At 33.0% G+C, this 22,374-nt stretch overlaps 3 protein-coding genes across 3 annotated transcripts; 2 read left to right on the top strand and 1 right to left on the bottom strand.

The window, feature by feature from the left end:
* The first annotated feature begins 302 nt into the window (after positions 1-302).
* Positions 303-10,536, top strand: LOC131843893 (actin-related protein 2/3 complex subunit 2). The gene is made up of 8 exons (XM_059192671.1): positions 303-503; positions 1,013-1,106; positions 2,280-2,379; positions 3,582-3,768; positions 6,344-6,479; positions 6,974-7,058; positions 7,670-7,877; positions 8,524-10,536. The coding sequence occupies exons 1-8, from the start codon at positions 430-432 to the stop codon at positions 8,549-8,551; spliced, it is 912 nt and encodes a 303-aa protein (XP_059048654.1). The 5' UTR covers positions 303-429; the 3' UTR covers positions 8,552-10,536.
* Positions 10,537-13,348: 2,812 nt separating this feature from the next.
* Positions 13,349-16,986, bottom strand: LOC131843948 (uncharacterized). Its single transcript, XM_059192734.1, has 4 exons — positions 16,679-16,986; positions 15,890-16,042; positions 14,290-14,382; positions 13,349-13,898 (listed from the first exon to the last, which is right to left on the bottom strand). The coding sequence occupies exons 1-4, from the start codon at positions 16,800-16,802 to the stop codon at positions 13,735-13,737; spliced, it is 534 nt and encodes a 177-aa protein (XP_059048717.1). The 5' UTR covers positions 16,803-16,986; the 3' UTR covers positions 13,349-13,734.
* Positions 16,987-17,520: 534 nt separating this feature from the next.
* Positions 17,521-21,807, top strand: LOC131843982 (UPF0047 protein YjbQ). Its single transcript, XM_059192769.1, has 4 exons — positions 17,521-17,868; positions 18,054-18,190; positions 19,664-19,792; positions 20,164-21,807. Exons 1-4 carry the CDS (start codon positions 17,712-17,714, stop codon positions 20,236-20,238), a joined length of 498 nt encoding a protein of 165 aa, XP_059048752.1. The 5' UTR covers positions 17,521-17,711; the 3' UTR covers positions 20,239-21,807.
* The last annotated feature ends 567 nt before the right edge of the window (positions 21,808-22,374 follow it).

Raw genomic sequence — 22,374 nt, 5'->3', positions numbered from 1 at the left:
TATATCCCTAGTATTTAGAATATTTTTTATTTATTTATTATTTTTTACGGGTTTGGATATTAGATACTAGTCATTTCTGTAATAAAGTTGCCAACCTCAGACTTTGTATAGTATAACAATGGGTTTAAGCCTTTCATATACTGCAATCTTTCACAAATGATATGATATTAAAAGTGTTTATGTTTATATTTATATACATATATATTATATCAAATAATTGTGATGTAATTTCAATTTCTAAATTCATATAAAAAGCGTTCAATAGTCTATGGCATTACGGCATAATCGGCATAAAAATGTTTCTATGGTCTATGGATATCTGTACGGTGATACGGGTGGTCATCTTTGAACATTTCTTCAAAAAATATTAAATGAAGGTGCTATAAGCGTTGATTTTATGAAAAAACTGTAGGTATATATTAGTAAATAATGATCTTACTCGAGATCAATAATAGAATTATAGAAGAAACTCTAACTGTGAAATATAAAAATGCATTGGCCAGGTGAGTACCTACTTTACGCTTAGAAAGTTTACTGATTTTATAATCATGTTGTGTTTAACAACCGTGTACAAGGATTGTGGGTAATCGGGCAGAAATCTCTATAAAGACAGATATTTACATTAACACTGTTTCTTGACTTCTAACCCCTTTCCGGGAGTATCTTGACGTCTTGACAAATGTCAAATGACCAGGGTGGGCCATGAGCACACGTTGGCTGATGAATTATAGTACTAATGGTGACAAAAGTTTTAAAAAGTATGATTATTATATATTAAGACTTAGCGTTCGTCAGAGTTCCTAAGTATGACGCTATGGTGGCAGCGCCTACATCAACACGTATGAGTCATGGCACTTGTTTACTGATACTGGTGGCCGCGTATAGGAACATCCTATAAACTTAAATGCTCTTGAATTTCACTGAAAGATCGTGTAATGATGGACATTTCATTTACAATTTATTTAATAATAAATAAACAATTCTATTTAATTTAAAACACCATTTATTTCAGTTTAAAGCCAGAGTCTATTGATGTGACAGTAGCAGACTTTGATGGAGTTCTTTTTCATATATCTAATATCAATGGAGATAAAACCAAAGTTAGGGTAAGTCTGAATATTCTATTTTCATAACATTATTTTGTTGTCTTTGAATAACAATAGTACATAATATTTAAGTATTGGTACTAATTAGGATTGTACAACTTATCATAAAAATATTATTAATTGAATTAGAAATCTCTAATATATTGTAATGTAAACTGTTAATGCTAATCAAAGAATACTAATCATATATTTATAGCAATAATGCCCAATTCAAGCATTTATTTCATACACAGATCTATTTTATGCTGTAGAAAAGTGAAGAAAAATATTATATTGTTTATTTATGAAACTTTGTTTATGAAATCCACTTTGCAAAGATGGCTTGATTAAAGCCATCACTTTTTAAGTGAATTTGTGTTATTTAAAATAAGTCTTCAATTATGTCTAGTGTTTATGTTTTTGATGATGCAAACTACCTGCTATTCAGTAGCCATGTATAACAATCAAATGAATCAGATAACATCAACACATTGTTTAAAAATACAATACCAATACATAAAGTTTACTCCTATACTGTATATTATAAAGCATAAATTCAGTGTGAATAAATAAATGTTAATTTTGCAATAGAAATTTGGTAACATTACTAATTTTACATTACTAAATTTCCTATACATATTGTAAACCTTTTTTATACTTAAAAAAATAGCTATCTTAAATAAATAATACTGTAATTGACAGAAATGATTAAGAAGCCTGCCATTTTACATCAATTTATTAATAAATATAATAACCAGGAATTAGTCATATAGAATAAAAAAAATACAGTAATAAAATGGTATCACTACATCATACAAAAATGTGATTTAGTGATGCTATTTTGTTCTTTATGCCATGCTGTTGTTGGACATTCAATTATATTTCTGTACATAATATGGACCCAGTAGCTATGGTGTCCCTAATAATTCTAATAAATTATCTTCTATAGTTTGCTTCTATTTGCGACTATGTTTGTTAATATATTAATTTTATATGCTTATGATGAATACATTATATACTGAAAGAACCTTATCTATAAGAATTTAAGGAAATTAATAAATATAAACTAAATGATTTTGATGTGATAAAAGAAGGATAATTACATATTTATTGTCACAAATCCTTTTTTTTTGTTAATGTCATAGCCTTGTTATATTATTTGAATCATTTAATTGTTTACATTTTTGTTTTTAGGTTAGTATATCACTCAAGTTTTACAAGCAGTTAGAAGAACATGGGGCAGATGAGTTGCTTAAAAGAGTTTATGGGCCCCTCCTTACGGAACCAGAGTCGGGTAGGAAACTTTTATACTATTGTTTATACTAATACATCCAAGTAGTAATATAAGTAATAATAATGTAGTTTTCACAATAATATTACATTCTCTCAAAACAATAATTGTCAATAAAATGTCACATAATAAATATCTGGAACCTAGACCATGTAGGAATACAGATCTTAATCAAACAATCTTATCAGAACCTACAATTATTTTATTCCAAAATATATAATTGTCACTGCCATAATTTTTAATTGCTCATAATATTGGTATTGTATTCATAACAATAATTGTTACACAATATTACACATCGAAAACTTAATTATCCTTAAAGCTAAAGCAAACTTTAGTCCTTATTATGTTTTCCTTAAAACCTATTATTAATATTACTGATCTAATAATAAAACAATCTTTTTATTATATACATTCTCATATAGGTCTATATTAAAATAAATAAATAATAATACAAAAACATATTGATTAACAAAGTAATTTAATAAAGTATGTTACTATATTACAAGTGAGTCGCAGCTTGTTAGCTTTGTCATAATTACTCTCGACCTTATTTCAATCAAGCATTGCAATGTTACACAAGAGATATGGCACAATTTGTATTTCACTGCTCAAGTGTGGGTGGAACTATATCTGAAGAGTGTCATTAACGTCATATGTGGTTATAGCTAATCAAGAGGTAAATAACAAAAAAATATCAGAATACCCAACATGAACACTTTACAATGTTTTGGTATCTTATTTAGGTATGAGATAAGATAGTACATATATTTAGGTAGATATTATATTTTGATAAGGCTGCTGATGTGAGGATTGTATGTAGCTGCATAAAAAAGATTATATTAAACAAATTGTATGTAAAGAATAATAAAATAAGAATATTTTCAAGATTATTCTTCGTATATTTTGTCTGTCATTACATTAGATAACATAATCATTAATTATTTAAAATTGCTATGGCCAAATTGCATGGATTGCCAATAGTTTTCAGAATATTATTCGTCAGTCATTGCTGATTCATAATGCAAAGTGACACCAACTTCCTTTAAACAAATAATTATTTATAACACATATTAATAATTTGTTTATAATGACGCATTGCGATAACAATTCCATTTTTTATCTAAGTGTAAAATTAATGTAAATTTATATATAAACTTTAAACATTATTTAATTTTTTTTTATAATAAATGGGAATATCGCAGGTTACAATGTATCAGTGTTACTTGATCTGGAGAACATCCCAGATGACTGGGAGGACATCGTGAAGAAGGTTGGCCTGCTAAAGAGAAACTGCTTCGCGTCAGTATTCGAATGCTACTTCCGGCTGCAGGAAGATGGCGATGTTAGCAAAAAGCGGGCCGTTATCAATTATCGACAAGATGAAACTTTGTGAGTATTTGTTTTATACATTTATATTTCAACAGTTGTGATACTCGATTCAGTTTCTAGAGTTGCTTCAGGTAAATATGTAGCTTTAACCAATTATATATATTTATATGCTTGATTAAATAAATGTTCTATAAGCAGGTAAATATTTTAATTATGTAACATAATGCATGGTATAATGATAGCTCTAGGCCAATCTTATTACAATTAAATTTTTAATCTTACTACAATTAATTTTTTACCAGTACATCTCTAATATGCATGGCATATTAATAATGTAAACATGTCTGTGACGTTTGACAATTATTTGCCTACCAATATAAAATTGTTGAGTGAGAATGTTTTTAATGTGGATTTTATGAATTGGTTGTTGGCACACTGTTCTTGCAATTTACAAGTTCTATGCTTTACCTTAAATAATAATCTGTGTAATCAGTAATTTTAATAAAATATAAAAATTAATACAGTGTTATATAACTTTCAATCATTATTGTCTGCACTGCACATCTATACATACAAATAAAATTGGATTGTCTGTTTTAATATTGAAATAACTTTTAATGACTAAAATACATTTTCTATATGTAGTTAATATTTTAACCACGAGTAGTTCACTACATTATAAGTAGTTAATTTAAAATAGCGCAAAGTTACATCGAAATTACATTAAATGTAACTTAAGTGATTACTTAATATTAGTCATGCTTGACTACATACTTACGGAATTGACTAGTTTGTATTGTATTGTAAAAAAAGATCGATATTGGTTACTGTATACACATAAAGGGTGGAAAACCCTTATATAATAGGGAAACGAAAAAAAATATATAATAGGGATTTGACAATTTTGAATTTTGTTGTGAACGCACCTTTTCACTGTCAGTTTATTCTGTAGACATAACCTTTTCATCATGGTGATGAAGTACACGAACGAACAACGTCTGCAAATCTTAAAATTTACTACAAAAATTCGGAGTCGGTGGCCGCTACTTCAATAGCCGATTTTCGGTCGTAATTGTCGCCCTAGTAGACAGACAAGTTTAGTGAAAAAGTTTCAGTGCATATTCGTTGTGTGATGTTGCCGTGCCAGTGAGACTACGGGTTGGTCGAAGTGTCGAAAATATCGCTGCCGTTGAATCGTCCATAGCAAATGATCCAAATCAGTTAATTCCACGGCGTTCTCAAGAGTTGGGCATCGCCAAGACCACTTTATGGCGAATTTTGCGTAAGGATCTTACTTCGTGCGCCTGATCTTACAAGATCAGGCGCACTCAAGAATTCGAAGTATTCGAAGTGACGTACGTTCTCCGATTGGGCTCTGGCAAAGATGCGCCAAGATGATCAATTTCATTGCAAATTTATCTTCAGTGGCTCAATGGGTGTGTCAATAAACAAAATATGCGGTGTTGGGCGGGTGAAAATCCACATGTGCTTAATGAAAAACCACATCATTCACAAAAGATAACTGTTTGGTGCGGTTTGCATGACGGCAGTGTCATAGGGCCATATTTTTTCGTCGACGATAGTGGTCGCCACGTTACTGTGAATAGTGATCGTTATCGCACCGTGATAATCGATTACTTTTGGCCCGAATTAGAATATATGGACTTGTGGTTTCAACAAGACGGCGCCACAAGCCACATAGCACACGTTACAATTGATTTATTGAAGAACAAGTTTGATGAGCGTGTTACCTCAAGAAATAGACCAGTCGATTGGCCGCCTCGTTCGTGCAATTTAACTCCTCTGGATTTTCTTAATAGAGATTCTTTGGGGCTACGTCAAGTCATTGGTCTATGCTAATAAACCGACCACGTTGAACAGCTCAAAACCAATATTGAACGCGAAATAGCAGCCATTTCGGCCGAAATGTGTGGTCGAGTCATGGAAAATTGGGACCAACGATTCGGCAGCTGCAAACGTGCCCGCGGTTACCATATGAGCGAAGTCAAGTTGCGTTCATAAATGTTTTGAATGTACTTCAACGCGATAATAAACTTTTTTAAATATCTCAAATGGTTTTCAATTTATTTTGAAGAAAATATGTCAAGTCTATCTTTATCGTTGATTATATAGAAAAATGACATTTTTCAAAATTAGAAGCTAGAAGTTTTTATAAGATCATTTATATAAGTCAATTAAATTAACCATGCTGTCTTAATCGTTATCTAAATACTTTTTAATTTATCTAAATAATTAAATGGTATATAATACTTCTGTGTAAATTTTTGTTGAAATTTCAAAATAAATAAATAATAATTTAAATAAATTTATAAACTTTAAATGCTTGTCTTGTAAAAAATGTACATTTTGAATAGTGCCATTTTTTCTATTTAACCGACGATATGTACGTACACTAATAAAAATAGTGCCTGACAGCGCGGTAAACAAAGTGAGTAAAAACAAATACAAAGAAGCTTGCGTAATAGACAATTTTGTATGTAAATATAATACTGCAGATACTACGTCAAACATGTCTATTTTTTGCCTGGACCATACCACACGAATTGTTATGAAAATTCATAACGTATCAAGATTTTGATAACTTTTATGGTAAGTCTGTATTTCTCTATAACAGGTACGTTGAAGCGCAAGAAGACCGAGTGACGGTGGTTTTCTCGACCGTTTTCCGGCACGAAGATGACATGGTTATCGGAAAAGTGTTCATGCAGGAACTTAAAGAGGGAAGAAGAGCCTCACACACTGCCCCACAGGTAAATATGATTATTAATTATTTTAAATTAAATATAGACGTATATTATTTCAGTTATACTATGTCTATCTATTTGTTATCTTTTAATATTAAAAAAGTTAGTAAAAAATTTGTTTATAACATTTGATGTAAAGATAGTGTTGCAAACTCTTTGCACATTTTTATATGTTTATTTTTCTACCAATTTTAAATGTATTTTCTTTTAGAATTGTCATATATTTTTTATTGTCACTTTTTCCCTACAACCGTTTGTACTCGTACCTATCTTCATTATAAGTATTTACCATTTTCTATCCATTGTTTGATTTACATCACACATACAGTCCACTCATTCTATCACCTACAGATAGAATACACCACAAGTATGAATAGAACACATTTTTTATCTCAATAAATCTAACGTTAACGCAGTGTACAGCTTTTATATAAATATATTACATAAAGTAGGCTGAAAATGGACAATGTGTATGAAAGATAATTTTGTTATGATTTCAGGTGTTATTCTCACACAGGGAGCCGCCATTAGAACTCATGGACACTGATGCAAAAGTAGGCGAAAATATCAGTTATGTTACGTTTGGTAAGTTGCATTATAGTCGCGTCGTATGAATACTACATGACAATAATCGAAAATATAATCAAGTTGAAGTTTTATTATATTTAGAGCTTCAAAAATATATGGAAAGTATACTTACTTTCAGCAACGTTACTTGATTTAATGAACTTACTTGTCAGTTTTTTGTTTTATAAAATTACCCGTATATGATCACCTATGATGGATCGTGTACGTATTATAATTACGCCCATTTTGAAATATATGTTGTAATCTTTGAATCCACCTAAATCATCGTACTAATATTTATGAATTTAAAAATATGTTCGTATTTGCACTACTAAAGGGCTCAACAGTCTTAAAGAAATTAGAAATATAAATATAATGTATACAGAATTACGGACATAGCATATATATTTATAAAAAAAGTAGACGATAATGCGGGTAACTGTTAGTTATAATATCCTATCTGCCCTCCGGTTTCGCACGGTATTATATATATACATAAACCTACCTCTTGATATATTCTATTTGTTGCTAAAAACTGCAATAAAATCCGTAGTTTGTAGATTAAAAGATCTAAATGAATAAACAGAGATAGCGACTTTATTAAATAATGTGCGTGTGTTGGTCAATAGTGCTGTTCCCGCGGCACACGTGCTCCGAAGCGCGTGACAACACCATCGACCTGCTGCACATGTTCCGCGACTACCTGCACTACCATATCAAGTGCTCCAAGGTATACGTGCACTCCCGCATGCGCGCTAAGGCCGGCGATCTCCTCAAGGTGCTAAATCGCGCGCGCCCGCAGAATACAAGCCGCCCCGCCGAACGGAAGACAATCACGTTTGTATTAAATCTATACATTTTACTATGATAAATATACTGCCTTGTATGAGTATAAAACAGTAAGAAAAATTTGTGACATGCTAAAACTTTTTTATACTCTTTGTAATCCAGGGCATAGCTGTCCTTTTAAATTCTATTATTAACTTTAGTATTGCATATAGGAAAGCAAAATTTACAAAATAATAGGAGAGTTTCATTTAAAACATTAAGTCTTATCCCAGATCATTTGATAAATTTCTGACCATGTTAAACCTTTTATGTACTCATAGAACTTGTTACTATTTTCTGAATAAGTCACGATTTTCTCGTATCCAGTATTTTGGTACACTATTTTGCACTTTTACAGGCAAAGATAAAAATTGATCTGTGTCATATGTGTCATAGTCCTGGAGGAATACGGGAACTTCTTGTTCCCCTATTATATCCCTCATGTAATGAAGGATGTTACTTATTATTAAATCTAAGCAAGACTTTTCTAGTTTGTTTATTTGTATAGATGTTAAAGTTATAGTTTTGTACCAGCCATTGAATATTTTGTGCCTTCATTATTGTTTTGAATATTTATGTGAAAATATTACAACTTTTGTGTTTACTTTATTTCGGAGTATTGCCATTATTACATCAAGGTTTTTGTATATTTTAGGGGAAGAACATTTGTTAGGCGAGATTGAGTGTTGCGAGCCGGCGGGACGTAGGCGCCGACCACAGCACAGCTGTCCTCCTGTTTAAAGTACGACCTGTAACGACGCCACTCCGGTAACATCTCACAACCATAGGAACTTCCACCGATCACCGCTCACCACACACCGTCGGATGGTTACTGTCAGGAAGTGCAATAAACATTAAGTCATACAATCCACCTTGTAAAGCGAACAATTTTCATATAACTAACTTGAGGAAACTAACGATATTATTAGAGTGGTCTCGTTCAATCACAATGTGCGTATTTCTTTTTCTAACCATAAATTTGTAAGTTTTTGAGTTTACAACGTCACAAAGTACTTATAATTTCCAACAGTGAATGATCTAGCTGTTACATGAGGCCAATACAAATGGATTGCCAAATATTATGAACACACATGCTCAATCGTACTGCCGATGGACAATTTTGTGATTGAGTGATGGAATGTGCACATTGTATTAATATTTATTTTCAATTCTTCGAGAATAGCGTAAAGTCTAAATGTTGCCGTAGGACTTGTTGATAACAAAATTATGCTTTAATATAATGAGAGTTCTATTTATAGCACTGCGACATTAAACTTGGGTTCCTATAGCGTACACCTGGACAAATAGAACCGTTGTTCGTAATGGCATAGTGAGATGGGAGAGAACCCTCCACTTTGCTTACGTAATTATGTTGATATAAGTAATGCAATTACCAATCCTCAAGTAGGGTATAATGTACTATATAAAATCTAGCTTATATTTGTTTCGGTTTACAAACTTGTAAAAATGTATATCTCTGAAATGTCGTGATGACAGATATAATGCACGAACATATATTAATTATTTAAACACTGTCCCATTTAGTTTAATAATGTTATGCAATACGTGAACAATATTTTATATATAAAAAATACACTTTCGTTTTAGGTAGGTCGGATTCAATTAAATATATATTGTAAGTGAAAATGTACAGTCTCAATAGATTCTTCCATAAACAAGATCACGATGAATATAACACAATGGCCTTATTTGTGATTGTCGTTGGTTTGTGTGCGACGCGACGTCCCGCGCCGTGCGTGATCGTCGCGATCCTTCGGTCCTATAGAGTCGCTAGTTTAGATCACGGTCTTATTAAGTGCAATTCAATTACATACTATTTTAAATTCCATTGTGCATTTAATTTTTAACACAATATATTATATATGAGTAGGCTCCTAATTTTAGCAAAATTATTTTATCATAACGTACTATGTTTTGAAATGTTATATTTAGTGTTTTAGATGAAAAATCAAATAATACAAATATTTTTACATCGTCAACACATCGCACCAAAAATAATTGCTCAAAGTATATTGAAACACCAAGGAGCCCATTATGAATGGTGGTAATGTGTTGAAATTGACAGGAAAGTAATAGAAGATGCTATGAATCCAGTACATATATTAGAAAGAGTTAAAATATAGGGTTGCGAGGAACTAGAGCGTAAGGTAATTACTGTGTTGGGCTGAGATTGTGGCGTAATTTAAAACGAGTCATGGACTGAGAGTCGTTTAGGCTACCAAAACTGTTTGTCTGGAAGTTATTGGAGTTATATAAAATATTAATATAATTTGCTAAGTCATAAAATAGTTAATGAGAGGAGTATAACATGACAGTTGATAAACACATCATACAGAGTGTATGAGTGCCCATGAATGTAATACCAGCATGTAGAAACAATTTAACTATTAAATAAAATTTTTGTAGCTAACTTGAATTTATGTAATTTTTATTTGCCAGATGTATTATTTATGTATAATGAAATGTAAGTTAAATGTTGCTTTAAAGTTACGGCTACAATTTGATAATTGTTTTTTTTACTGTCAGTTTTTATGCGAGATTATGTAAACTGAGAGGAAGTTATTTGTGAATATGTAATTATTCTTGTGATTTAAAATCCGTTTATACCTTCTGTATTTTTATTTTCTAGATTAAAGAAAACATCTTATTCCATTATTTTATTTCAATATAACATACATATAAGAAATGTCTACGCTCTAATTTTTTTTTATTTAGAGAAAATGCCTAATGGAGACTAAAAGCTCCAAGAGATCCCGACGAAACGCCTATTGCCAGAGTCATGGGGTCACAATAACAGTCCACCGCATAAATGGTTTTTACAAATATCATAATCTGGGTGATATTTTGATTTAAATAGATACTCAAATAGTTATAATATTCAATAAGATTTTGTTACCTAATTTTGATTTAAATAGATACTCAAATAGTTATAATATTCAATAAGATTTTGTTACCTAATACGCAATTTCATAGTCAGAAGTTCATCGAAGATAGTGGAGCCAAACTCAAGACTTTGGGTGTTCAAGTTTCAAAACAATATTGAGAAAAAAATATTAAGCACAGATACCTATGCAGTGTGTTATATTTTTAGGAAGATAATTTTATGTACTTTACAAAACAGCTTTAAAATTTTCATTTATTTTTGAAATATTTGAGATAGTACTTAAAACAGAACTTTACTAAAGTTAGTCTCAAAAAAAAAGTTAGGACTGTTACCCACGCCTCCCCATCCGCTACTTTTTGTATTAATTCATAGTCTATTCATTAGCAAGATACAAAAACATCAACGAACGTTTTAGAAGATATGACAACAAATTGATAAAAGTCTGAGTAGGAAAATTCTGTATCTTTTGCGATTTACCACAGGGACTGTTCGCATGAACATTATGTTATTTTTTAATTGTTATTCCAGCCATTAAGTTCAGTGTAACTTGCCAAACCTGTGCAATACTGGGGTGCGTTGACACATCCTTTGTCCTTTCTAATACCAGCGCGATCATTCCCCTTCAACTGTAAAAAAATAATAAGAGCATTGGCATTCTCGGTGTCGACATCTCTAGCACAGTTGAGTTCCGTAATCACCTCGAAGAAAAGGTCAAGCTGGCGTCCCAAAAGCTCGGTGTGCTGAATAGAGCGAGGCGGTACTTCACTGCGGATCAGAGACTTCTCTTGTATAAGTCGCAAGTTCGGCCGCACATGGAGTACTGCTCTCATCTTTGAGCAGGAGCACCTGGATACCAGCTCGGTCCTTTTGACTCGGTTCAGAGACGTGCTATGAGAATTGTCGATGATCCCAATCTCTCAAACCGTATCGAACCACTTAGCTTGAGGCGAAACTTCGCATCGCTTTGTGTGTTCTACCGAATATACAACGGACTGTGTTCTGATGAATTGTTTGACATGATGCCTACGGCAACCTTTTACCATCGCACCGCTCGCCATCGACAGGGAATTTATCCCCACACGCTGGAACCTAAGTGGTCTCGGACAGTGCGGTTTTAGAGGAGCTTCCTCCCGCGTACACTAAGATTGTGGAATGAACTACCTGCCGCGGTTTTCTCGAGAGATGCGAGAGAACGCGTATGTGACACCCCTGGTGTTTCAGGCGTCCATAGGCTACGGTAACCGTTTACCATCAGATGGGCCGTATGCTTGTATGCCACCTAAGTGGTATAAAAAAAACTTCAAGTGAAGTATAGTTCATTTACGGCTATAATTACCGCAGATTGTGAATTATAGTTATATATATGGCTATGTTATCTATGGTTATACAATGTCTTCCTTCAACTGTACTAAAAGATACTTCCTTATATCGAGGGAGGAAGAACTGTGGAATCATTGTCCAAAGTATTATTGGAAAAATTTAATGTTTCTGAAAACGAAATATGTTTTATAATATGTATGTACGTGACATACAAAGGCACATTCTTCCAATGTTTAATTCTTATCAATATTCTACACCATCAACTTCTGGCCAACGAAGAAGACCATACATGGTTTATATAGACTCCTCAGAATCTACCAAGAGGTGGAAAAATACTTTTCTACTTGCAGAATATGACTGAGCCCATCAGTAAAGCATACGTGCAGGGACTACGGGCTATAGATGAAAACACAGAAGCATATCTTATCATTTAAGGAACGCCGATCAAAAGAAATTGTACATTTCAGGTATCAGGAATGACTCAGATCAGTTAAAAATGCTTTCTGATCCGGAAGCATTGACTATATTGATTTGGATATAACTAAAGCACAATATATGTACTTAAGGAACCTAAAAAATTAACAAAAATGTTGTATATTACCTTACTAAAAAATACAAGAAATAAAGAAATCTTGCAATACACCATCTTCTACAACTGAGATCACCAATACTTCTGCTAAAGTAATTAATATCTAAGATTTACAGGAACCACACTGTTGCTAGAATTTTGAAAATCGGTTCAATTTACCTAAAACAATATAAAACGTTAATTCTCTACAGCAAATGGGGATGTGATGGTTCATCATTCAAAACTTTATTGTATTGGAAGCACTAAGTCTCCTAAAAGTGGCACCACTTGCAACTGAAATGTGTGTATATCCTAAGTAAATAAGTATTTTATATTCACTCACTCTTAAATTAAATGTAAAAACCCACATTATAGGGTAAATGTCAAAAATATAACTTAAGTAATAAAAGTGAAGTAGACGAAAACGACAAATTTAAAGATATTGTTTTTTATTAATATTTTTATTGATAGTTTTATTTTTTATGGTTAATGTTAGTTTTAATTTTTATAAAAATTACCTAATTAAATAAACAATTTACCTCTTTTTTCGTGCTTATGCCATGTTTTGTCTCTTTACGCTATTTAAATTTAAACATATAAAGAGAAATCGCTATATAATAAAAATAAAGATTCAAATAATATATAAATATATATTATTTAAATCTACATATATTATAACATATGTATATCAAATTTCATAACGATATGATAAAAATCACGAAGTTATAGATTTTTGATTCGAAACTGAACTATATTTTCCATAGTGCGGCGTCGGGCCACTTTAGTGTGTGGGCCCCTACGCAGTTCTGGACTATCTTCCTTGTACTTCATATGTGTATAAATCTATACTTTTTAACTCTAATAGGAGTTAATCTAAAATTAATATGGATTTATAGAGGGTTTTAACTTTTTATGAATAAGATATGACATACACTTAATAAGTTTCTCATTAAACAAAGTTTTCATTTTATTATTGGTTTTGCTACACAAAACATTGAGATCTACATTGCGAGTAAGTATAGTCAAATTATTATAGTATAATGCTTAATATGACAACCATAACTGAAAACATTTCAAAAGTCCATTTTATTTCCGGAAGGAATAGGTGATGTCGGTGATTTGGGTTGGTTTAACTTCGTCAAGTTTGCTACCTTGTTGGCAATCCTTGCAAAACTGCCGGACACTTGTGGCTCGGGTTTCTGCCCACCCTCTGGTAGAAAGGATGCGTCCAATGAACCTGTACACAAATGATTACTTAAAACGTGGTTTATAGGTACATAATTCACACGTCCAATGACAAACTAAGAAAGAATTCGAGAAACAACTTTAAAGTCTATTATAGAACTTTTTAATAAAGGGAGTTAAAAAGGATCAAAAAGTATTCTGTTTAATTCCAAGTGAATTCGCCTTGATGGACTAACTGACTTAATTTATTACTTATACTATCATCCGACTCTGTTGCATCGCTAGCATATAACCGTTAGCTCAGGCTAAGATGACCTAACTGAACTGACCTCGTGCTAATCCTATCATCCTCAACTGGTGCCCGGACAGCGTAAATCGTTAGCGTATAGGGGAGCATCGTTCCTTTCGATTAATAAAAAAAAAGACTTAGGTGCCGTACTTACTTTGCTGAGGCGATATGATAGAGCTCTGTTGTGATACTCGTTGCTTGTCGATGTTCATGTTGTGACCACTCTTTTCGTGCAGCAAGTCTAGAGCTAAACAACAGAGATGAGATTTGTCCTATCTTGAAACTGACATGCAAGTAGGTATCTACCGCATATCAAATTCATTATCTTATCTAACATTTTTATACAGGTTAATTCATCTGTAACTTCATTTGCAATGGGAATGAATTATCTTAGTTGACTTGACAAACTCTTTTTTAATTACTTTAAAAAATAATTAATAAGTAATAGACATTTACATTATAATGACATTTAGTATCATAATAACTTTATTTTCAATAAAAATAATTATATAGGACGAAGTCGAAATAAACTGACATGAGTTTTGGTAAAGATGTAGTATACACGTTAAATGTGTTTGAATTTAAGCGTGAGTATATCTAAATTATAAATTACATCACAAGATAAAACCTACAGACAACCTAACATTAGTGCCCTTGGTTGTAAAATTATTGGGTTAAACTGAGTTGTGTCGACTACGAACTTTGTTTGATCGGTACAAACTTTTTATCTATCTATTATACTTATTTAACTAGGTTTTAGACGCTTTCAGCGTCACATACTCCGTTTCCGCAGCATTCCTTTTTTTTAGGCTATTGTCAGGTGTTAAGATCAATAGCAACGCAACCTACATATGCTCGCCCTTTTTTCAAAATTTTCTACCTAAGCCTGTAAGGGACAAGAATTGAAGGATATTCCTCCACTTTATACTCTACGACCTATAGGAACTAAACCTATAGCCTTACACGGTAAATGGGCTATCCAACAGTAAAAGAAATTTCAAAATCTGATAAGTAGTAGTACCAGATATTACAGTTTGATAGTAGGGACATCCAAACATAAACTTATCTATATAATATTAGCACAATAATTCATTATATCCTAGTTTTTATACAGTTATGAGCATTGTAGACGATTTCATGCTCACAAATGGTTGTTTTTTGGTATAATTACATATATAACTATACCAAAAATTCAATACCATTAACAGCCTTGGTGGTCTAGCGGTTTAGCATACCGCTTTAATTCCGATGGTCGTGGGTTCGATTCCTTGAACGGCGCAGACATTTGTAATCATGAGTATAATTGTGTATGTATTTACGAAAAAACTTCTATGTATTTGTAAGAGTTTTCTAGTACTCATAACACAAGCTTTAGCTAGCTTAAATTGGGTCTAGATGACGCTGTGTGAATTGAAATTATAAATATTATGAAATTATCAAGAAAAAAGCCGGCGCAGACTAGGGGGTTCACATATGGTACTAGACTCATAAATCGGGCAATGTACTTTCAAGTTCTATTTTAAGTCTGAAAATGTATTTAAATGACATAATACTTTACTACAAGCATTTTAGTAAGATGTATTAAACTATAACTTTTTAAAGTCTGTGGAGTCCTCGTTTGTACGAAAAATAATTTTAAATTAGCATCCCATTGTAGAATAATAACGTATGAATGACGGAAATATATCAATAGATATATAATGGAACTATAAAATGTATGCCCCGCCTACGCAAGCCCATTTACTACTATTCACCATCTTTCAACGACATTGCATCCATTTTTGCGTCCTGGATTGTTTCCAGCTGCTGTCGAAATTTGGAGGTGATCTTCCGCCGTTGGTAGTCCGCTTCTATTTGTTGCTTGGTACGCGGGATGCGGAAACGGAAACAACAGCACACCATTACAGCTATAAATATAACGGTTAAGTACTTATATATCATGGTCTACTTAGAATAAATTATTTAATATAGTCTAGACGTCTCCATGACGCTCTAGACTCTAGAACGTCATGGTTCTATGGTTTACTACCCCAATTTGGACCCAACGGCCCTAAATTCGAATTTGTCCGATAATAACTTTATATTTGATTCACACATATGATGTAACTACCGAAATATTAAACAAAATTATCTGAGAGACGCCGGTAGGCTCGCCTAACTCTATGGAGTCGCCCCTTACACGCCACATTAGATTCAAAATCTAACAATACAGTTATAATAAGTAATTATTGTGTATGCCAGATAGACAGTAAAGTTCACGCGACAAACGGATACGAGTGTGTCACGTGACGTCATAGTTTCCTGGTCGGAACAATAACTAATTGTTATTATTCTGTGTTTCCTGTCTCCGGTCGCGTTCGCGTACCTATCGCAAGTTTTATTAGAGCCATCTATAGCTTTTTTACGAACTATCGAAGTTTAATAATTGTCCAGATGTGATAAATTATGAAGAATACTTATCATAATTACAGCAACTATTTTATCAGAAGTTCATACCCACAAATATGACGCTTTAGAATACGAAAATAAAGTAAGATGCTTACTAATAGACGTAACACCAGCCAAACAAAGAAACATCATCTGCCAAAGTCTCAGTTCCCCCAAGACGCGCTTTTCAAGCCATTCTGGTTCTTCGGAGTTTTTAATTACGTCCATTATTGGATCCATAGTGCTGAATAATCCTTTTAATTAATACACGAACTAGGGCAAAACAGTCAACAAACATTCACACACTGTGCCAATTGAAGGAATAGTTAATTGTTCTAATTTCTAGGAGTGGTTGTTTGCCACACCTAACAAGCTATCGTCATTCGGCACACCCTTATTTACGTTAAATGGTAACATTAATGAGAAAAAAGAAATAAGTAAATTATTGTCTTTTATTTTTTATAACTGTTAGATATGCGTACATTAAATTATTAGATAATTTACTTTTTTATTTAGGCATAACACAATTGTACATAAATATCTGCCCGTACATTTAAATTTCCCGCCCATTTTCATTGCAGTATTACAGTAGTACAGTGTTAACAGTTTAAATTAACTACTCGAAATTAGAAAAAGTTTCATAAAATAAAAAAAAAATTGTATAAAATCATTTTCATTACGTTAAAAACGAAATAGAAATGAAAGATACTGTAGGGTGGGTTTTGAATATCTAGCTTTTCCAGACACTTCTGCATCGATAATTGGTAAATAAATTGCATTATTATCTTAAACTAGGCAAAAATTTATTTAGTTAAATTTAAATGCCATTATTATACTGTATACATAATATTTATATGAAGTATTTAAAACGTATTTGCAATAAATCTTACATAGATTTAATTGCCTTTTTTTCTATTGACAACATTCGTATGTTTTTTCTCTTTCGCTCGCTAACTATTTCACTTTCCCGCAGAAAATAGGGTGTCGAATCTGTCCTATAACCTCCGTTATATTTATTACTATTTAAAGATCAAAAATGAATCTTTTATGATAATTGTGGATTAATTTGTGTAAAGGTTGTTCTAAGTGATGTTGTGTAAGATCGTTTGTGTTCTTGCGATCACTCTGTAGCGTTTTTAAAAATTAAACATGGCCTCGAACCGAGGAATTCAGATCGGATCCGCGTGGTTTCAACGGAAGCTGAATTTGAGGCCGCAGCACCGGGGTGTACACCTAGTTACAGAGGAAATCCTCAAGCAGGTGCCCGAGTTGTCGCAGTTTGCGGTCGGCCTCTGCCATATCCAGAGTGAGTAACCGTCACCCGTCAAGATTGCGTTCTTGCCGCCGTTGATGCACCCCATTTCAAATGTCACATTCCCTCTACATTATCACAAGCTATTTTCTAACTTCTGTATCAGTCGAGGTATTTAATTCTATAAAAAGTGGATAAAACATGTTAGCCAGCTGATTAATGGTGCATGTTGTTTTTAGTAATGCACACATCGGCGAGCCTCGCGCTTAACGAGAGCTGGGACCCTGACGTCAGAGACGACATGGAGATGATGCTCAACAAAATTGTGCCAGAGGGCTTGCCTTACCGCCACTCGTGTGAAGGACCTGATGATATGGTGAGATCATTTGTTTTGCTATATTATCTGTATAAACTATACATATCTAATATATGGACTTTAGATGTAAACAATTTACAAAGTCTTTGAACTGTCATTCTGCAATTAATAAATGAAACTAAACAAATTCACTTGTTTTGTGTTCCATGATGTTTTAATGAAGCAAATTAAAATTATTAATGGTTGTTTAACATTTAATGTAAAGGTTTGCCTCATATTTATTAGTTTTGTTTAATAAATAAATTGTTTTATTGGGAATGTCAAAGTTTAATGAAATGTTTTGATGGTGAAGATTTATACTCAGTGATGCTTAAACAGCTGAACAGATTTCAATCATGTTTGTTTCTTAGATAGACTATATATGCTATGGAATATGTAATAGAACTAGAACTTATGCAAGTTTAACTTATTTTTAATATTGTATTACACTTTGACAAATGTAGGATGTATTTGTCTATCATGAAGTTTTGAGGAGCTTATGATCATGCATACATCTAAATTAAAATAAAAAATAGATTTTTTTGTTAATGTAATGTCATGCCAAACTTAAGGTCAACATAATAGATATGAAAGCTCCATTATGACACTAATATTATGATTTTATGGTTCCAAAACATTATGGTATGAAGTATTTTATTATTTTGGTGTTATTTAGTTGTCTTTTATATGTGAAAGAGGACTGTTACTGATGTGTAATTCACAGTTAGAGTTAGTTAGTTAGTTAGTCAGTTAGATCTATGTAACAGTTCACGCCAACCTCTGTGGTTTAGATATTTAACACTCAATTAGAACTTAGGGGTACATTTTCTTACATGGTATAAACATTTGTATTCAAGAGTAGGATTGCTTATATTGTGGGTGTTTCCTATGTATGTGTTTACAAATAATGTATTTATTATATCTATAAGTAGAATTAGTAAAAATCACGGGATCTTACCACATTTTATATTTATTTATTGAGTTCCCGATATTTCGGCAGTGTTTCAACCACCTTGATCACGGATAAACTCATATTAACTTTATTATATCTGTTATCTAGTACTTATAGCACATAGCTTTGCTTAGCTTGGGACTATGGTGGTGCATGAATTGTCCTGAAATAATATTATTATTTATACAACATTATTTGTTGATGTTGTCCTATTATATTTTGGCTAATAACGGGCATACAATTTTTTTACATTAAAAATGTGTGGACAGGGTATAAAAATAACTGGAACTGTATATTGTTACTCATAATATGGTCTATGCAGTAGAAACTGTGTTTTCTACTAAGAAAAAACTTTATGAGAACCTAAGAAAGGGCTTTATAAAACCATTGATGACAAATAAATGCTTATTGACACTCCACTACAGTAAAAAAATAGTCTCTGATAATATAGATTATATAAAGGAGGCTGATACTTTTGTATTACATTATTATTTATATAAATAGGTTTATTTTGCTAATAATAATATGATGTTTCTTTTTAGCCTGCACATGTGAAGGCATGTTTTCTGGGATCTTCGCTGACTATCCCCATCACAGATGGCAAGCTTAATTTGGGCACATGGCAGGGTGTGTGGCTTTGTGAGCATCGAAATCATGCTGGCAGTCGGAAGGTAAGCTATCTGATACTCTATTTTCTAATTTTTTTTAATGTAATTGCAATGGCAAACAAACATGTGGCCAACCTGATAGTAAGTAGTGACTGTCGCATATACATATAGCATTAAATGCAGCACATGATACACGTACCCGTGATTCCACACACATGTTACCATTTCATTTATTTATATTTTTTATTTAGGACTGAATAAGGTCATGGGTTGTAATGTCATTACAATAAACTGAAATCCAGCTTAAAAAACAAGCAGCTTGGCGACTGAAATAGATGAAACTAGGTAACCATGTGGGTTACTTTTTAGGAACCTCGGGACTAGTTAGTTGCTGTGACTGCCAGCTATTAATGGTGTCATGAACGTAATTGCAGGTGGTGGTGACACTGTCGGGCTGCCCGCGCGACTCGCCGCTGTCGCCGGTGTCGGCGGCGTCGTGCTCCAGTTAGGAGCGGGGGGGGGGCGCGACCCCCCACACGCACTCGCACTCGCGCCCCTCCTCCAAGAGTACGCGGAGGTAAACCCCGCGGTCACACCTTTTATATCCCGCACCTAACCTAGATGATAGTTCTTATTCTTATCTTCGAGCGACAATATGTACATAAGATTAATATTTTGTACCACTTTGCGTGGCATTTTGGACGTCTAAGATTTTAAAATTTAAGCTCCGAGTCCATGGTCCTATATTGGTAGTGCCGGCGCTCTGAGTTTTAGGTAACGTCTGGCGTATCGGTTAGGCCCCAAAGAATCGGAGTGACGTATTCGAGGAAGTCCTACTTATAATATAGAATTAATAGGAATTGATGATTAACTCATTAAAACTAGCTTCTTTAATTTATTTTGGTCGAAGTGCCACGTGAAGTATCCCTATCGATGTCAGGTTCGGTCAAATTGTAACTGAACCGGTTGAATTTGTACATAAAAGATTATGTGCGACCTTTTTAAAGTATAATAATGTAATTGTTGTTTTGTTATTGCAACTTGTCGATATGTATATAGATAGATCACGCGTGGACGTCGGTATTCGCTTCGTAGGTACGATTGTTGAAAGGGTTGATGTGGCACCTACTTTTATCAATACTAATCATAAATACATTAAGTGAAATAAAAGGTAAGGTGTAATGATTTGTGATGGTTGACTATTTCACTTCAGCACACATAAAATTTTTTCGAAATTTACTCAGAGACACAATATTTTTTAACATGACAGCACATTAGACGTTTTAATGAAGTTGGACACTCATTACACCAATTTTGTATGTACGCACTGGTTAACGGTCAGTTTATGTAAGTTTTAAGAGCTGAATGTAGGTTATATAGTTAAATACTTTGTACGTCTACGATAGTACGATAGCTCCCATCTCTCTCCGTGTTAGGTTAGACTTATTATTAACAATTAGTACGTGAAACATGTCCATAGCTTTAAATGTGTCACACCCGTTGTATCAACGGGTCCTTCACGGGATGACAATGAGTTAATATTTGGTACCACTAGATAGTAGTTGTATATCATTACTCTTAAGATCATGTAAGTGCCTCTGATTTTGGGGTGGTCATGTTAATTTGCAGACTTGATTTCGTACACCTGTACAAAGCGAGAGTGTAGTCAGTGAGACTGATTCATTTTGCTTGTATCGTAACCTACGACTTCCTCACTATTTATATAAATAGAGATACAAATACGACTTTTGGCTCGTGAGCCGGGAATTCGTATTCTGGTGCCCAATTTCCTCCTGATCTAAAACTTCTAAATGGTTAATATTTGCAGTTGTATTGTGAAGCCTAGAGAATGTCAGCTGTGGTTCCGAGGGTGCGTTGAGAAGCACCGTTTAATTTTTTTATTGAAATAAGATTTTCATGCTTTTATTGACCTACATTTTGTATTACGCCATCTAGTGAGAGAGTAGACAACCCGTTAAAATAAATTTTCTATATAAGTATTGAAATGATCGAGAGAGTTACAGCATGTAATGTCTATTTAAAAAAAAATGTTTGTGAAGGCTCCGCAACCCACCCTCGGAGTTAGCCTTCTCTAGGCATTATGATATAACTATCTGAGGATATGATTTACGGAATTAGCCTCTGGCTCGAGGACTATATATCCAATGTTTCTTTTGCAACATCACTAGTATCGCATATGATGTCAACGCCATAAATTCCTCGTCATGGAGTATATTAATTAATAATTATATGGAATATTATTTTCGCTGTCTAATATTAAAGGCGTATGTGTATAGTTGTATGTCTTCCTATGTAAGTTCCATCACATAAGAGCAAGATTAGTGTAACTGTTGCAGTAATGCATTTGGTATTTGTGCGTGGAGTTAGGGTGTGTAAACGTCACCTTTATATCCGGCCACATCTATATTAATAAGATAAGGTAAAGAAAATATTGCTATAGGGTGTTCCAAATTGAATCCAAAGCATAATTATATTAATATAATCAGAACAAGTAATCAGTAGTGGGTGTCAGTTTATATAATGAATTAGTGGTAGCAAAATAACATTCCTTATTCTACAGGGTTGTAAACCAATTAAACGAACATTCCATTACTTGAACTTAAACTTGAATTTGAATAAGTCGA

Source organism: Achroia grisella, unplaced genomic scaffold, assembly GCF_030625045.1.
Source record: "Achroia grisella isolate CSIRO2021 unplaced genomic scaffold, CSIRO_AGI_Agris_v1 utg359, whole genome shotgun sequence".
In the NCBI taxonomy this organism is placed as follows: domain Eukaryota; kingdom Metazoa; phylum Arthropoda; class Insecta; order Lepidoptera; family Pyralidae; genus Achroia; species Achroia grisella.
Note: the sequence above shows the minus strand (reverse complement) of the source record. Positions and strands in the feature narration are given on the sequence as shown.

Coding starts and splice junctions, on each gene's coding strand:
- LOC131843893 (XM_059192671.1), top strand. CDS start 430: ATGATCTTACTCGAGATCAATAATAGAATTATAGAAGAAACTCTAACT. Junction 1,107..2,279: donor GAGATAAAACCAAAGTTAGG/GTAAGTCTGAAT, acceptor TTTTGTTTTTAG/GTTAGTATATCACTCAAGTT. Junction 7,059..7,669: donor TATCAGTTATGTTACGTTTG/GTAAGTTGCATT, acceptor GTTGGTCAATAG/TGCTGTTCCCGCGGCACACG.
- LOC131843948 (XM_059192734.1), bottom strand. CDS start 16,802: ATGGATCCAATAATGGACGTAATTAAAAACTCCGAAGAACCAGAATGG. Junction 14,383..15,889: donor TGCAATGTCGTTGAAAGATG/GTGAATAGTAGT, acceptor TCTGTTGTTTAG/CTCTAGACTTGCTGCACGAA. Junction 13,899..14,289: donor TATCATATCGCCTCAGCAAA/GTAAGTACGGCA, acceptor ATTTGTGTACAG/GTTCATTGGACGCATCCTTT.
- LOC131843982 (XM_059192769.1), top strand. CDS start 17,712: ATGGCCTCGAACCGAGGAATTCAGATCGGATCCGCGTGGTTTCAACGG. Junction 17,869..18,053: donor CGGCCTCTGCCATATCCAGA/GTGAGTAACCGT, acceptor TGTTGTTTTTAG/TAATGCACACATCGGCGAGC. Junction 18,191..19,663: donor GTGAAGGACCTGATGATATG/GTGAGATCATTT, acceptor GTTTCTTTTTAG/CCTGCACATGTGAAGGCATG.